This window comes from Lotus japonicus, chromosome 3 (genome assembly GCF_012489685.1).
Source record: "Lotus japonicus ecotype B-129 chromosome 3, LjGifu_v1.2".
Lineage (NCBI taxonomy): Eukaryota > Viridiplantae > Streptophyta > Magnoliopsida > Fabales > Fabaceae > Lotus > Lotus japonicus.
Window position 1 is genome coordinate 9,100,060 of NC_080043.1, and position 15,964 is coordinate 9,116,023.

The 15,964-nt window shown below is 35.0% G+C and overlaps 3 protein-coding genes across 3 annotated transcripts; all 3 read left to right on the top strand.

The window, feature by feature from the left end:
- Positions 1–1,302: 1,302 nt before the first annotated feature.
- On the top strand, positions 1,303–4,503 carry LOC130748888 (isoleucine N-monooxygenase 2-like). Its single transcript, XM_057602142.1, has 2 exons — positions 1,303–2,311; positions 3,839–4,503. Exons 1-2 carry the CDS (start codon positions 1,337–1,339, stop codon positions 4,469–4,471), a joined length of 1,608 nt encoding a protein of 535 aa, XP_057458125.1. The 5' UTR covers positions 1,303–1,336; the 3' UTR covers positions 4,472–4,503.
- A 4,637-nt stretch (positions 4,504–9,140) lies between these two features.
- On the top strand, positions 9,141–11,037 carry LOC130743554 (replication protein A 70 kDa DNA-binding subunit B-like). Its single transcript, XM_057595802.1, has 9 exons — positions 9,141–9,290; positions 9,382–9,649; positions 9,738–9,834; positions 9,934–10,055; positions 10,146–10,288; positions 10,448–10,605; positions 10,680–10,800; positions 10,877–10,990; positions 11,029–11,037. The coding sequence occupies exons 1-9, from the start codon at positions 9,141–9,143 to the stop codon at positions 11,035–11,037; spliced, it is 1,182 nt and encodes a 393-aa protein (XP_057451785.1).
- LOC130748748 (uncharacterized) lies at positions 11,003–11,568 on the top strand. Its single transcript, XM_057601992.1, has 2 exons — positions 11,003–11,134; positions 11,222–11,568. Exons 1-2 carry the CDS (start codon positions 11,039–11,041, stop codon positions 11,492–11,494), a joined length of 369 nt encoding a protein of 122 aa, XP_057457975.1. The 5' UTR covers positions 11,003–11,038; the 3' UTR covers positions 11,495–11,568.
- The last annotated feature ends 4,396 nt before the right edge of the window (positions 11,569–15,964 follow it).

The following is a 15,964-nucleotide window of genomic DNA, read 5'->3' on the forward strand; positions in this document are numbered from 1 at the left end:
TAAAGAAATAATTAGATTTCTTTAAAAAAAACATATTCAAACAGCTTAAATAATATATAAGTAATTATTTTAAAAAATGATTATTTCATGAAATAAACAATAACAAACAGGCTCTATGTATAATATTCAATTTTTTTATCCTCAATTAAACATCAAGCGTGCAAGGTTATATAGGTAATTAAAATTATGATTCTATATATTCTTTTTTTTTGAGAACTAAAGGATTATATTAATAGGAAAAGCCATGAGAACAATCCTCTCATGTGGATAAAAAGAAACGAACAATACAAGATTAGAAACAACCCACATTGACTCAACTACAAGTCAAAGCCTATCTTAACATATTTGGTAACCAGAAAGCTAATGAAGAGCCTCATTAAAACCCCTCAAGGAAAAACCCAGTGGGAAAACCCTTGAGGGGAAAAAGAGTACTCAGCAAAAGACCCAACCAAAAGATTCATAATACCAAGGCTAGACCAAAGACCTCCCAACGCAATCAGACTACAATCAGAACAAAAGTAGAATAAGTGAACAAACATGTACAAAAACCAAATGACCTGTTTCATCTTGATCTGTCATGTTCTGTTATGTCTTGTTTCGTTTCGTCAACAAACGCTACCTGAGTTTCTCTCTTTTCTTCTGCAGGTGCACTAAGCAAAGTCAAGCAAGGCAACACGCCACCACCGGAGGCAATGAGAACCAAGTTTCATTCTTAGAAGAACAAAATAGATGAGAGATAAGTGATAGTTGTGATATATAAACTTCATTCTCATACATACATATGTATGAGAATGATGTTTTTATGTGTGAGAATAAATCGTGACCGTTAGATCTAACTTGAATGGTCAAGATTAAAACATGAATTCATGTGATTTTCTTAAAATATATGACTTTTTAGGTGGTCACGTGACTATCACATGACTATTTAATATTTTTAATCTTGACCAATAATAATTAAATCTAACGGTCGTAATTTATTCTCACTTTTTTACATAAAATCAACATTCTCATAAGATACATCTTGTGTGTGTCATGCGATATGAAGAGAAACAGAGAGAAAAAAATTGGATTGATTTTTCATTTTCCATGAACTCCTTACCTTTTAAAATATAAGTGCCCTACTTCGGATTAATTTCTTTTACTATAATAGTCAATGATAAATCTTCTTCATTTAATTTGGCCAATAAGTATAAAGAAAGTACGAGAGGTGAAGAGATTGAAACTAGTATAAATAGCCTCGCAACTTCTCAAAGGAGACAAGCTCTCCACCACTTCCTATATTCATCAATCTTTGAACCCAGATCATCATTTTTATTTAAAAATCCTTTTCCAAGATATGGCTTATGAACCTTCTTTTCTCTTGTCATACCTTTACCTCTTTTGGGCTTCTTTGCTTGCTATTGTTATTCCCTTTACGATTATCAAAGTCATAAGATCTCACTTAATTGAAAAGTCCAAAAATTCCACACTACCTCCAGGTCCCAAACCATGGCCTATTGCTGGTAATCTTCCTGAGATGCTTGCAAACAAGCCTGCATCTCGGTGGATACACAATCTGATGGAAGAAATGAACACTGGAATCGCATGTATCCGTTTGGGTAATGTCCATGTTATCCCCGTGACTTGCCCCACCATTGCCCGTGAATTCTTGAAAAAACATGATGCTGCTTTTCTATCAAGACCAAGAAGCATGGCCACTGATATTGTCACTAGTGGTTATCTCACAACAGCTCTTACACCCTTTGGTGAACAGTGGAAGAAAATGAAGAAAATAATGGTCACAAATTTGCTTTCCCCTCTCAAGCATCAATGGCTTCAAGGGAAAAGGAATGAAGAAGCTGATAACCTCATGTTCTACATCTACAACAAATGTTGCAAAGATGTGAACCATGACAATCATGGCGTTGTGAATGTTAGGACTGCTGCTACACATTATTGTGCTAATGTGTTCAGGAAATTGATTTTTAACACAAGGTACTTTGGAAAGGTGATGGAGGATGGAGGGCCTGGGTTTGAGGAAGAAGAGCATGTACATGCTGCTTTTGTATTACTCAAGTACATTTATGCTTTTTCTGTTTCTGATTATTTCCCATGGTTGGGAGGATTTGATTTGGATGGCCATAAGAGAAAGTTAGAGAATGCCAAGAGAGTCATGGAGAAGTATCATGATCCTATCATTCATGAAAGAATCAAAGAGTGGAATGATGGATTGAAGACTGTTGAAGAGGACTTGCTGGATGTGATGATCTCGCTCAAAGATGTGAACAATAATCCATTGTTGACAATGAAGGAAATCAAGGCACAAATAACAGTAATACTTTTCTTCTTAATTTCCTTTCATTCTCTCCTACATGCATGCATGATGAGCACTTTTACCCATTTTTTCTCATTATTTGTCACATGTCATTTTTTACTAACTATATATGAGTTTTTTGTAACCTTTTTGTTATCATTACCTAAAATATAATCAGGTCTTACTGAAATAAGAATGGTCCTAGCTAGGGTTTTAGGGTTTAATGTTAATAAGTTTGCATTATAAATTAACAATGTGAGAAAAAATGTGCGCTACAAGAAAGCGGATGGCTAGTGGCGGTCATTTCGTTCATTTAGTAGCCGGGCGAGGTTACAACCGCCACTAAAGGGACTAGCGGTGATTAAGTAACTAACACTAGATTTGGTGCCACAAAGTAGACTACCCAATTAAAGTCATCATCGTTGTAAAAAATCTTTTACCAGTATTACCTCCACTTGGTAAAGTATAGTGTATACAATGGTAGGAAGTGTTATCTATGGTAAAGTGTGTCATTGGTGGTGTTAGAGGAGGGTGTTAATTAGGTGGTTGTGACATAGGATATGTACCAAGTAACAATGGTACGGTGTTAGCCTGGTGGTGGTGGTGATGGATATTACCCGATGGTGATGGATGTTAATTGCTGACAACAGTTGTGGTTGTGGTGGTGGTGGTGATAGTGATGACGATGGCGATGGTGATGGTGGTAGAGAGAGTATCAGGTCGTACTGGTGGTGGGTGCTACCTAGTTGTGCTGCAGATAGTGGTGGTGAAGCTGTGGATGATACCTAAGGGTTGTGACTGCGGTGGCGGTTGTGTGGGTGGTTGTAGTGGGGTGTCGAGCGTGACGGAAATGGTGGTGACAATTGTGGCAATGGCGATGGTGGTGATTGTAGTGGTGGGGTGGTGGTGGTGGTTGTGGTGGCGGCGGCGGACCAGATGATAGTGGTTGGTGCTAGGTGGTGGTGGCGGCAGTAGAGAGTATTGGTGGCAATGAAGTTGGTCATGGGTGGTGGAGTGCTAAGTGGTGTTAGTAGGCGTGGCCGCGTGGGTACAAGATGGTAGTAGTGATGGAGGTTGTCGGTGATATTGGATATGGTGGTGGTGGATAGAGGGGTTACAAGAATAAGAATATGATGAAGATAGAGTTGTTACATGTTTTTTGTGGTTTTAAAAACAATATTAGCTAAAATTATTTTAAAATTAAAACTTTAATTGGATATATTTTATTTTCAAATTTTCATTTAAAAATCTAAAACTGAAAACTCAATAAGCCCTAAAGTTTTTTATTTATCATGAAAAAAATATTTATTTCTATTTTTTTAAAGATTATGAGAAAGATTATGTTTTTTTAAGTAGAAAGATTAAGTTGCCAACTAGGAATAGCATACTCTTTTAACTTTGCCATTTCACTACTTTTTTTCAGATCCCACTTCAATATTTTAATTCTATTTCGCTCAACGTGTTACTTATGTGAAGCTCATCTATTCATTCTGGTTGATTCATCAAAATTGATTTTTGTTAAATAAATTTATTTATTTCCTGTAGGAATTGATGATTGAAATGGTGGACAATCCATCAAATGCAATTGAATGGGCAGTAGCTGAAATGATAAATCAGCCTGAACTTCTCGAAAGAGCCACAAAAGAATTGGACAGTGTGGTTGGCAAAGAGAGGCTAGTCCAAGAATCAGACATTCACAAGCTCAACTTCGTTAAAGCTTGTGCAAGAGAAGCTTTTCGACTTCATCCCATTGTGGCTTTCAATGTTCCACATGTTTCCATGAACGACACAAAGGTTGGAAATTACTTGATCCCAAAGGGAAGTCATGTACTACTAAGTAGAATTGGTCTTGGAAGAAACCCAAAAGTGTGGAGTGACCCACACAAGTTCAAACCAGAAAGGCATCTCAAGAGTGATGGGTCTGATGTTGTTTTGGTGGAGCCAGATTTGAAGTTCATATCATTTAGCACTGGAAGACGTAGTTGTCCTGGAGTCACACTTGGCACCACAATGACTATAATGCCACTTGCTAGGTTGCTCCATGGCTTCAGCTGGAGTGCACCTCCCAATGTATCAAGCCTAGACCTTACTGTGTCCAATGGTGGTATGCTTCTAGCTAAAAAGCCACTTGAAGTTGTAGCAAAACCAAGATTAGCAGCAAAGCTCTACTCTGGGTGATTCTGACAAGCCCATATAAATTAAGTAAAAAATGACTGAATAAGATGAATAATGAACCACGAAATAAAAGAGTGGTCATGTCCTCAAAATGTACTTTAGTTGAATAGGTCATAAATCATAATGTAATACAAAGAAAAAATTTATTTTAGTTTTTCTCTTGGTTTCTAAAAATATTAAAGCTAATGTTGCAGCATCTAGAAATAAAACATGGATGATTTTATGGTGAAACATATTAAAAACTTGTATAACCATGAATCATGATTTTACCTGTGCTATAGGTAATTATTTGTAATTTTTTTTTAATCAAGACTATCATGTGAAACATCAACACCTTTGCTTTAATCATGTCATGCTTGTGCACTACTCCAGTTGCAAGGTACCCCAACACTCAGGTAGCAAGGTATCCCAACATCTCTTTTTCACTTTTCAGGTCTCCTTTTTCTTAATTTCAAATGATAATTATGTAGGCACGGAAGGTGCGTACCTGCAAGGTACCCAACACTCAAGTTAGCAAAGCCAAGAGAGCATTAGGATTAGGATTGTGATAACAATGTACACATGAGATGTTCTTCTCATCACGTATATATACATATGACTACTATCAATCTATAGAGAATCACATGTAGTTATAATTGTTAACAATATTAATACGAAGAAAGAAATAAGAGGGAGAAGAGAGAACACCAAAACGGCTATAGGATTACATCGTGAATATTAGGGTTACAATTGAAAGCTACAGAACAAATATAAATAGGCAATAAACAAAAGACTAAAGACTTAACTACCCTTAGATCTAAATAATACAATAAGCATAATATAATCTAACATCCCCCCTCAAACTCACGATGCGACAACTCGAAGCATCGAGAGTTTGCCAATCTTCTATTGGAAGCGGAAGCACCAAATCTGAAGTGGAAGCACCATCATCTTCATCTCTTGCAAATTCTTCATACTCAATCGTGACATTGGAAGGCAAAACAAACTACTACAATCCCTCATCAACAGTGCCAAACGAACTACTGCAATCCCTCAAAGGGGTCAAATGCAATCCCTCTACGGGGCCAAACAAACTAATGCAATCCCTCAGCGGGGCCGAATGCAATCCCTCTACGGGACCAAACTAACTACTGCAATCCCTTAAAGGGCCAAAGGAACAATGCAATCCCTCGAAAGGGCAAAACAAATGAAAAAAAAAAAAGAACCAATCATATCAATACCATTTGCAATGATAATGATATGCCAAAGGGGAGGGAGAAGAACAATCATACCAAAATTCACACACTAACAAACCACCACTTGCAAAATCAAATCTTCACTTCAACAAAACCAATATTTTTCTAACTCCAAAACCACAAACCCAAAATAGAACCTTAGCAAAACCACTCACTCACACAGCACACACGCATCACTTTGTATTCATTCAAATGCCTTGCAACCCAAAGTGTCTTATATGCAAAGACAAAACCTTTCAACTGCAAAGACTTCCTACCAAACCACCATATAAATAGCGATTCAATAATACACATGTAAAATGTAAAATATAATAAGAGTCCAAAGCATTTTCTGTGCAACTTGGGAAATACACCATACGAAGAAGAAGGTCTCTTGAGCTTATACCACCAACCGTTAGTCAAACAATGCCATAACCCATTGAAACAACCCGACGAAGCTGTGAAACTACATTTTGTTCTTTTAGCAGCAACATTACCTTACTCATAGGGCTAAATCGACAAATAATGAGACCACTGTCAAAGACACATCATCACTGTTATTGTAACAAGGTTACTCTCCAGTCTCCATAACAACCCAACCACGTAGTTCCGTCACACCGTTTCCATCGCCAGATTGAAAAATCACAAAACCAATGAACTAGATTCCTCCTTCCCACCTGCAATTCGCACTCCACATACAGGTCCCCTTTTGTGACCACTGCGTGGCACTGCTCAACTAGACCCATCGTCCTTGTTGCGGTGACCACCGTCACAGCTCGATTGATCTCCCCGAAGCGTCCTCCATCCGGGACCAAAACACCACAAACCTCAACAGACCCAAAACAGCCACCAGAACGGTAGCCTCTAACACCACCACAGTTCGCACCAAATCAATACTTTGTTCCCATTGCTCACGCCACGCCGTAAACAAATCACCACCGCGCCACCATTGCCCAACGATTCAATTCAACCATGATCAAACCTGCTCTTGATACCATGTTAACAATATTAATACGAAGAAAGAAATAAGAGGGAGAAGAGAGAACACCAAAACGGCTATAGAATTACATTGTGAATATTAGGGTTACAATTGAAAGCTACAAAACAAATATAAATAGGCAATAAGCAAAAGATTAAAGACTTAACTACCCTGAGATCTAAATAATACATAAGCATAATATAATCTAACAATAATATCATTATATAACAGATATATTACTGTAATATATGATATATTGATATTACCTTAGGTCCCATTCAAGGTGAGTTTTGGTTTTATGTTTTGAAAGTTTTAAAACAAAAACTAGTTTTAATTTGTGTGGTTTTCGGTTTTAAAAAAGTTATTGTCAACTTACAAAGTCACAGCTGTTTCAACTTTGTAAGTCCATGATAATAAGTGAAAGCGCCGACACGATAATGGCGGGGCCATGTAGTAGTGGTAGAGATCGATGTTACATAGTGGTGACGACAATGAGTGTGTCCTTTTGACGGTGGTGGAGAAAGGTAGTTGTTGCAGCGACAATGGGGTGGTGGAGGAGGTGGCGGTGGTGGCAATCGTGGTGTGGGTGGAGCTGATAGCGTTGGTGACGATGGTGGAGCTGAGGTGGTTGTGGTAGCGATGAAGGTGGTGGTGGAAGAGGGTGTTATTCAGCGGCGATTGCAGTGGTGGTAGTGGTTGCGATAGGGGAGGAATTGGTGCAGGGTTGTGGCGGTGAAGGTGGAAATGTGGTGTTGGAGGTGGTGGCGGCGGTGGAGAGTGGTGGTGGAGGCGGTGGTGGAAGCAATGGTCGTGGTGGCAGCGATTGTGGAGGTGGTGGTTGTCGAGGGGGTGGTGGTGGTGGAGGCAATGGTGTTGAAAGGTGATGGCGGCATTGGCAGCGGTGGTGGCAGCAGTGGTGGAGGGTGGAGGTAGTAGTTGTGGACGGCAACAGTGGTAGTAAATAACAATGTTACATGTTATAGAAGCTAAAAATTAGAATCACAACTTTATATTTTGTGATTTTAAAAACTAGGCTAAAACCATTTTGAAATTGAGTAAAAAATCATTTCAACTTTATTTTTGTCTTTTTTTTCAAATCATTTCAACTTTATTTTTGTTGAACACATATTATTTTCAAATTTTATATTTGTAAACCAAAAATCGAAAAACATCTCGAACGGGCTTAATAATCTTCACTAAGTACGCATAGGACGTATTCAAAATTGCCAATGTATTGGGCCTCTTAGTGGTAGTTTTTTTTTTGAAACTCTAAGTGGAGTTAGAAGCTTTGTACTGGGTTTTCACCCATTGTTTTATTGTGGGCCTGGCCCATCTTGATTGAAACCGGCTCTTCTTTCACACAATCTCAATATAAATAAAAAGAGAGCCCATTAGAAGGAAAGTTTGCCACGTCATACTATTGGAACCACCCCCAATCTTGCGCCACGTATGCAGAAACATTAAAAAAAATTCTAAAAGAAATTATGATTACTATTTTTAGCAAAGCTTGGAGCTGGACACGTGGTAGCTTCAGCATGTGTTGCAATATTTCCAGGCTGTGTTTGAAAATAAAATAAAATAACAAACAGATTTTTAAATCTAGGTTTAGGTTATCATTCCCTACTTTATCTCTAACCGTCCATGGGAGCCAATCAACGTGTGTTGTTTAAAAAAAAAATCTGTCATCATCCAGCCTATATTTGAAAAAGAAAAAACTGTAGCATTTCTTACTATTTTTTTTTTGGTACATCAGAAAAGTTACTATTATTATATAGAAAAATTTAAAACAAACTCAATTATAATATAAGGTCATTAAAATTGGTTGACAATTCATTGCATACAAAATTTATTGCATTTACCGTTAATTTGTTTGATAATTTAGAAGTCATTAATTTTTAAGAGAATTAATATATTGCATTAAAGATTGACTTTATTGACAAAGTTATATTTTTTAGTATTAAAGATTATAAATCAATTTGAAAAGTATGTTTTAGTGTGGAATTTTTTTTTGAAAGATTAGTGTAAATTGATTTAAAAAGAAAACTGTCGCTATATTTTTTTTTCAAAGTCATCCAGACTATATTTGAAAAGAAAAAACAGATATATCCAGGGCTGTATTTGAAAATAAAATAATAATAGCTTTTTAATACTAGGTTTAGGTTATTATTGCCTAATTTATCTCTAACCGTCCATGGAAGCCAATCAAAATTTGTCATCATTCAGCTGCAGTGCAAACGTGTGTTTTTGGTTACTTATTCGTGAATTTCAAGAAGGTGATACAGACCTTTTCTTCACCATGCGTGCCTTAGCCATGTGTTTGCCATGATATCTCCTATGAATCCTACTCTGTCTTGATGTATTGTTCAACCAGTTTCAAGCACGTTATTTTTACTTGATTCCTATAAATAGTGAAGCTTTGAAGGGCTTGATGTGCAGCTCTCAACTTCATTCAATTTAATTAAAATCTTACCAAGTCACGATGGCAGGAAACTATGTCCGAGTTTGCGATCTTGATGCTTCCAAAGAGGATTGGTGCATATTGGCTAGAGTTGTTCGTCTGTGGAATGTGATCTCAACTGAGAGAGGGAGTCCAGTTTCAGCCATTGAGATGATTCTGGTTGATGAAGCTGTATGTTTATGACTATCAGTGTTTTGTACTTTGAGTCCAGATTTTGTGGTCTGTTGTTTTTAAAACTTTGTCTTGGTTTTGCTTTGTACAGGGTACTCAAATCCAGGCTGCTGTCAGGAAGAAGTATGTGAAGAAGTTTGATCGTATACTTAGGGAGGGTCCTGTTTACTCTCTCAGAAATTTCACAGTTGCTGATAATGTTGGGGATCATCGGACTACTTCCCATCAGTTTAAGATTATTATTCAGGGTGAAACTGTTGCAGTTATAAAGCCTGATAATTTGGTTCCTGTTTTCCCCTTAACATTTGCCAGCTTCGAAGACATTGTTGGGGGTCGTCTTGACACTGCATATTTAGTAGGTACTAATATGCATGTGGTCCATGAGTTTCAGCATATGGAGATTTGTATATCTATACTGCATTGCTCATATTAATCGTTTTTATGTAGATGTTATGGGACTTATCACTGGACTTGGAACTGAGCGTCAATACGTAACTAATGGAACCAGGACAAAGATGAATGTTATCGAGCTGGAAAATTCTGGGTAAATTATTTGACTAACAAACTTGATATCTTGAACAACATAAATTACATAATAATATGACTAATCGGTTATGTGGTTTTGATGATATTTATTTTACAGGATCAAGCTGAACTGTGCTCTTTGGGGTCGTTACAATGACCAACTGAATCAATTCCTCCAAGCTGGTGACACTGAAACTGCTGTTGTTGCTATCTTTGGTGTCAAGATCAAAGAGTTCCAAGGTTGTATATTGAGTGCTGATACCTACTTTTTGTTTAGTTTGTATATTATTTGACTTGATAGTTATTAATTGGATTTTATTTTATATTCAGGTCGGAAGGGATTGCAGAATGCTCTGCACTGCACTAAGTTGCTCTTTAACCCTACCTTTCAAGAAGCTATTGATTTTAAGGAGGGCATGTTGAGGAACTTAACCTCACCTTCACAAGGAATTTCACGCATCAATGACACTCATGTTCCTACTTTGGAGGAAGATTTTCTTAATAGCAACATTCGAAAGACAATTGCTGAGTTGAAGGATTCCAACCTTGAGCATGTTAGTTGTAGATAACTAGAGTTAGTATTATTTGAACACTAATATATGATTCTAAAAATTATCTGTTTTTACTTGAAGGACATCTCTTATGTTGTTGAGGCCACTATTAAGCATGTTATTGATATGGACGATTGGTGGTACAATGCATGCAATGCCTGTAACAAAGCGGTGTATCCTGATTCTGTGGCCTACTATTGTGGAGACTGTGATCGTCGGGTTGTGAATGTGAAACCTAGGTTGTGAATTATCTTATCTTTTTTTAGGCAAATTGTTTTTGTTTTCTGAGCCTAATTTAGATTCTTTGAATCAGGTATCGAATTAAGGTTCGAGTTATTGATGACACAGACTCGACTACCTTTGTGATTTTTGATCGTCCTGCTGCTGGATATTTCAATCGTACCTGTTCAGAAATGATAGAGATGTTTGAGAAGGTATGGCAATCAGCTTGGAGTTTTTTTTTTTCTTAATGTATGCGAAATAGTATATGATGAATGAGTTATTTTACAGCATGGTGGTGAGCTGGTTTGCCCAAGGGATATATCTGACTTGGTTGATAAGAAGTTCCTATTTAAGATGGACATGAGGAACTTGACTGTTGGCAGATTTGAGCCTTCATATAAGGTTAAGAGGTTCACTGATGATGCTGTCATACTGGCTAGGTTCAGTGACATGGACTCTGGATCTGAGATTTATAACTCTGATGTTTCTTTGAATCTGACCAAGTATGGCAATCATGCTAATAAGGCTGAGTTGGTTGATCCTCAGGTATTTGATTCGTTTACTATTATATTAGCACTTGATATATATTTAAGTTCCTTCGAATGCTAAATATTTTTACTATTTGGTATGCAGGATCTTATGAGTCAATTCTCTGAAGCTGAGCCTTCTGATGCAGCTGGTGGAGCTTACATTGGGCTAGGTGTTGATGGTAACAATGTTTTAGGGGATGAGGTTGTCAATTTGGATGGTCAGGAAGGTCGTGACGAAGGTCTCAACATTGCTGATGCGGATTCTGTTTCAATGATTGCTCATAAGAAAAGGGTTACTGCTGATCCTGTGAGCGGTGGTGCTGGAACTAGCAACGTGAAGATTCTCAAGCAAATCAAGCAGGAGAAGAATGCCTGAGTGTTGTTGACATGATCTGGTTAAAATGCATGTTGTGTTTTGTGGAGGTAGAATATAAGAATAATGGGTGTCTCATGGTAGATGGTACAACATCTTTTGGATTGGCTTTGTGTTGTACTGAATTTTCTCCACTGTTTGTCTTTTTTTTTTTCTTCATGTGCTGTGTTTGTCTAGATGAATGTTGTTTCAGAACTGCTTTGTTGTTTCATGTCCATTTATGAGTTGTGTTAGAGTTACCAGTTACAACTTTGTACCCATCACTGTGGTGGTCTGTTACAAAGATGTGTCTTTCTACCAGTTTATAATAATTATGGTTGTGTTATTGATTTGTCTTCCATTATTATTTTTGCATAAATATTTTCAAGTTTTATATATAAATATACATGTGTAGATATAAGGAGATTAGGATAAAAATAAAGTATCACATAGTAAGGGTAAACTTTGAGCAAGCTACGTGATGGAAATGTATAAGGAAATATGGGAGATTTTTAGTTGATTCACTTGATTGACTCTCTCACAGACCCTAAACAAATTATAAGTGTTGATACAATCTAAACCCACACCAATTTTTCTTTTCAAGAGGAACCCCCAAGTACTAGCAAAATAGGCTGTTAACTGCTTCCTTGATTTGTGCTTGGAGATAAAAACAATAAATAGACTTTGTTGCCAAATTCGCTGTTAAAACTCAACGTGTTTACACTTTACACTGAACCCATATATATTTTTTTTTGAAAGAACACCGAACCCATATTTAAAACTGAACCTTGATTTTTCTCTTTCACCAAACGTGTTTTTTTTTTAAACAACCAAACGTGTTTACACTTTAAAGCATAAATTCTTGAAATATTTATATCTATTAAAAACAGGAATTGCAAGGTTACCGATATTATGATAGACTTTCATTTTCTTAAGTTGAATACTAATTGATTAGAGTATTCAATTTTTGTTTTAAAAAAACTGTAGCATTTGTTGTTGTTATTATTATTATTATATATAGAAAGATTTAAAACAAACTCAATTACTATAAGGTCATTAAAACTGTTTGACAATTCAGAAGTTCTTAATTTTGTAAAGATTAAATTTATTGCATTAAATATTTACTTTATTGTCAATATTATATTTTTTTAGTATTAAAAAAGTATTAAAGATTATAGATCAATACGAAAAGTATGTTTTAGTGTGGAAGTTTTTTTTTTTTGAAAGATTTGTGGAAATTGATTTTTAAAAGTTGTGGAAATTTTTCACGTGTAATGGATGTGGAAATTTTTTATACCAATAAGATTGATAGTATCTTTTAATGTAATATATTATATTAAAAAATCTGTTTCTTTTTTAAATTTTTTGGAAAGATATGTTCTTGGAATATATGATAGAATTATTTGCCATTATGGACTTGAATCTTTTGATTTCATATATTACTTGCCATCTATTGAAATTAAATTTCCTTTTCAAAAAAATAAATTAAATTTCTATGCTATTATCATGACCATTGATTCAGCTCAAAAAAAAAAGGTCAATTGACTATCCCATAATTGTTTCAAATATAGTTTGCCAATTTGAAAATTAGCATTTTCAATTGTTGATCAGGAAAGATATCTCACATTTAAAACTGAACCCTGAATTTTCTCTTTCACAAACGTGTTTACAACCGAAATTTATGTTTAAAAGCCCCTTGATAACCACCGGCTACGCGCACAAAGAAAAATCAACACCAAATTAGGCTGCAAATAAAGTCACCTTTCAAACAATATACATTCTGATATAAAAATATATTTATCTAATTGAAGATTCAGTCTTCCTAAAATATTATGGTATTTTTGAATTGAAATAAATTTTTATTTTGTTGTAAATTGAAATATTTTATATCAGTATAAGAAAATTTCGATGTGTTCTTGCATATATGGAATATGCATGAAATCAATGCCTTTTGTATTTATTTTAGATAAAATTATTATTATAATAATTTTTCAAAAATCAAGTTTCATGTCTTTCTTATATTAAGAGCAGAAACAACTACAGTAATAGTTGTTCTCATATTTGTCCCTAGGCTAGGATTACAACGACTGTCAAACAATCAAACAAAATCAACCATCCTTATTTTTCCTCTATTTCATGATAGGGTTGTTCTCATGTGGGTTCCTATTATTAATAAATATCTCTTTTTTGTGAAAAAGAAAAAGAGCTAATTTACTTAATTTCAAACTATAAAACATCTGATGTAAAGTATACTATATTTTTTTTTAAAAAAGTATACTGTATTTCTTCAGCAAATTGTTTTGAGTTTATTATTTTTTGAACGTAATTTTAATTTTTTTTGTAATTAAGTTTATTACTACTATAACTTAGTCGGTGACCGGTTAAAAAAAACTTAATCCGTGATTTTTTAGAATTATGAGATTCTAATATGTTTGAGTTTAATTTATTAATTTTTTTGTCCTCAGATTAGCTTATAGTATGATTTGCTTTTTTGAACGTAGCTTATAGTATGATTAAGCATTGTCCACATTAAACGTTAAAAAAAAAGCATTAGCCACATTAAAAAAATAAAGCATTAGCCATTTGAATCCTTTGGAGATATGATACACGTTTTTATTCTTTGAAGTCAAATTAAATTTCCATGTTGTTATGATAACAGCATGGATTATCTCCCAATAGTTTCAAAAGTAATTTCCCAATTTCAGTATGGATTCATTTGTAACAGTAAAAAGTATACGTGTTGAGAGGTTTATCATAACAAATCTTTTCCATTAATTTCTATATCAGGTTTTTGTTTTTGAAAAAATAAAATAACTGGGTCCTAATTTGTCTCATCTACCAACCATGATTACAGGCTAAACGTGTGTTTAAAACCATGTTCTTGGCAAAAACAAAATGGAGCATGCGTGCACAGAGAAAATCAATGAGTGATTTCATTGAGCCGTCTCTACTGGCTACTGAGTGGATCAAGGCCCTATTTATTTGATGGCTACTGCTGTATTTGAGTAGCCTTTTAGGGTTTTTTCTCCAAGCTACCATATGAAATGATGATATCCAGTTTTCCAGAAGTTTTTCACAAATTTTCTCTCATGAGAGTAGTTTTTGGATTACGAAAATCATGATGATATCCAGTTTTCCAGAAGTTTTTCACAAAGTTTCTCTCATGAGAGTAGTTTTTGGATTACAAAACTCATGATGGTTGTGTATTTCGATACACAACTAGAAAGGTAGGTTTAGTTTTCAGCCTATATTGTGCATATGCTTTTTATCTTAACCACATAATCTTTGGACTCTTTTTTTTTTACGCATAATTATGTTTCAGTGTTATTATTAATCCTAAACTAGAGTAGGTTTTAACGTGTAACTCTTCATCTGAAAACCATCTTAGTGAAAAAGTTATTTTTTCCAACAATATTCATTTAGTGAAAAGGCTATCCAATTGCCCTTGCACATATATATAAGACTGAATGTGTTTTTTCTTTTCAACACATCAACAAGCAAGCTGAAAGATACTAAGTGTTTGCCTTCAATCTCACGTACTGCAATACTCATAGTCTAAAATCCATAGTTTTGTTTTTTCTTACTTATTTGACTACTTCTTGAACTATTAGTGTCTTCTTCAAATAGTCTTTCTTTGGTTTTTTAAATCTGTTTTCAGCATGAATGAATGTTTTGGTTACAAATAGTGAAGTATGTATTCGTCTGCTTTCTTTGTCAATACATAAGATATTACTATACTAATTATTTTATTATTTTTACTACTCTGAGATAACTAGATAGTGAACACTGTTATGACTGTATGAGTGTTTTTATCCCTTTTTGATTAATTCTGTAAGTTGATCTATAAATTCAATAATTTTTTCAACTTTTTATGTTATTTATTTTTATGCATAATATTATATCTCTCATAAAAATAATGAGAATTCATTGCTTTCAGGGTTTGTTTTGTACCATGGATAACAATGACAATGCTGCTATTCGCTACAGGGGTTTTTTCCTGTACATTGATCCTCAACTGGTACTAAGTCCTATGCTTTGTGCTTTTAAAATATTTTCCACAATTTTTATAGCATACGTGATGTTGTTTTTTCTCTGGATGCAATGCAGGAATACACTCAGTTGCCTCCTATGTTTGTCAGTGAATATGGCGACATGGTTACTGAGACTATTACGTTGATTGATGCTGGTGGATCTATGTTTAATGTTTGGATGCAGAAGAATGCTGATGTTTACATGTTCACTGCGGGTATTTCTGACCTGAGGATTCAATACAATTTGCTTCATGGTGGATGGTTGGATGTCTACTATTTGGGTCAATCTGAGTTTCATGTTAAGATCATGGATAGGGAATATAGGGAGGTTAACTACTTTTCGCCACCTATCTTTCGTGAGATTGGCTGGGTTGATGCAAATTATATACCAGTTCAATATGACAGTGATGCTGACGAGCTTAATGAGGAATTTTATAAAGAGTTTTATTTTACACTGAAAAAA

Excerpts from the sequence above, each read along its gene's own strand:
- LOC130743554 (XM_057595802.1), top strand. The coding sequence starts at position 9,141 with ATGGCAGGAAACTATGTCCGAGTTTGCGATCTTGATGCTTCCAAAGAG. Across the intron at positions 9,650-9,737 it reads TGACACTGCATATTTAGTAG|ATGTTATGGGACTTATCACT; the intron begins GTACTAATATGC and ends GTTTTTATGTAG. Across the intron at positions 10,801-10,876 it reads TGATAGAGATGTTTGAGAAG|CATGGTGGTGAGCTGGTTTG; the intron begins GTATGGCAATCA and ends GTTATTTTACAG.
- LOC130748888 (XM_057602142.1), top strand. The coding sequence starts at position 1,337 with ATGGCTTATGAACCTTCTTTTCTCTTGTCATACCTTTACCTCTTTTGG. Across the intron at positions 2,312-3,838 it reads AAATCAAGGCACAAATAACA|GAATTGATGATTGAAATGGT; the intron begins GTAATACTTTTC and ends TATTTCCTGTAG.
- LOC130748748 (XM_057601992.1), top strand. The coding sequence starts at position 11,039 with ATGGACTCTGGATCTGAGATTTATAACTCTGATGTTTCTTTGAATCTG. Across the intron at positions 11,135-11,221 it reads CTGAGTTGGTTGATCCTCAG|GATCTTATGAGTCAATTCTC; the intron begins GTATTTGATTCG and ends TTTGGTATGCAG.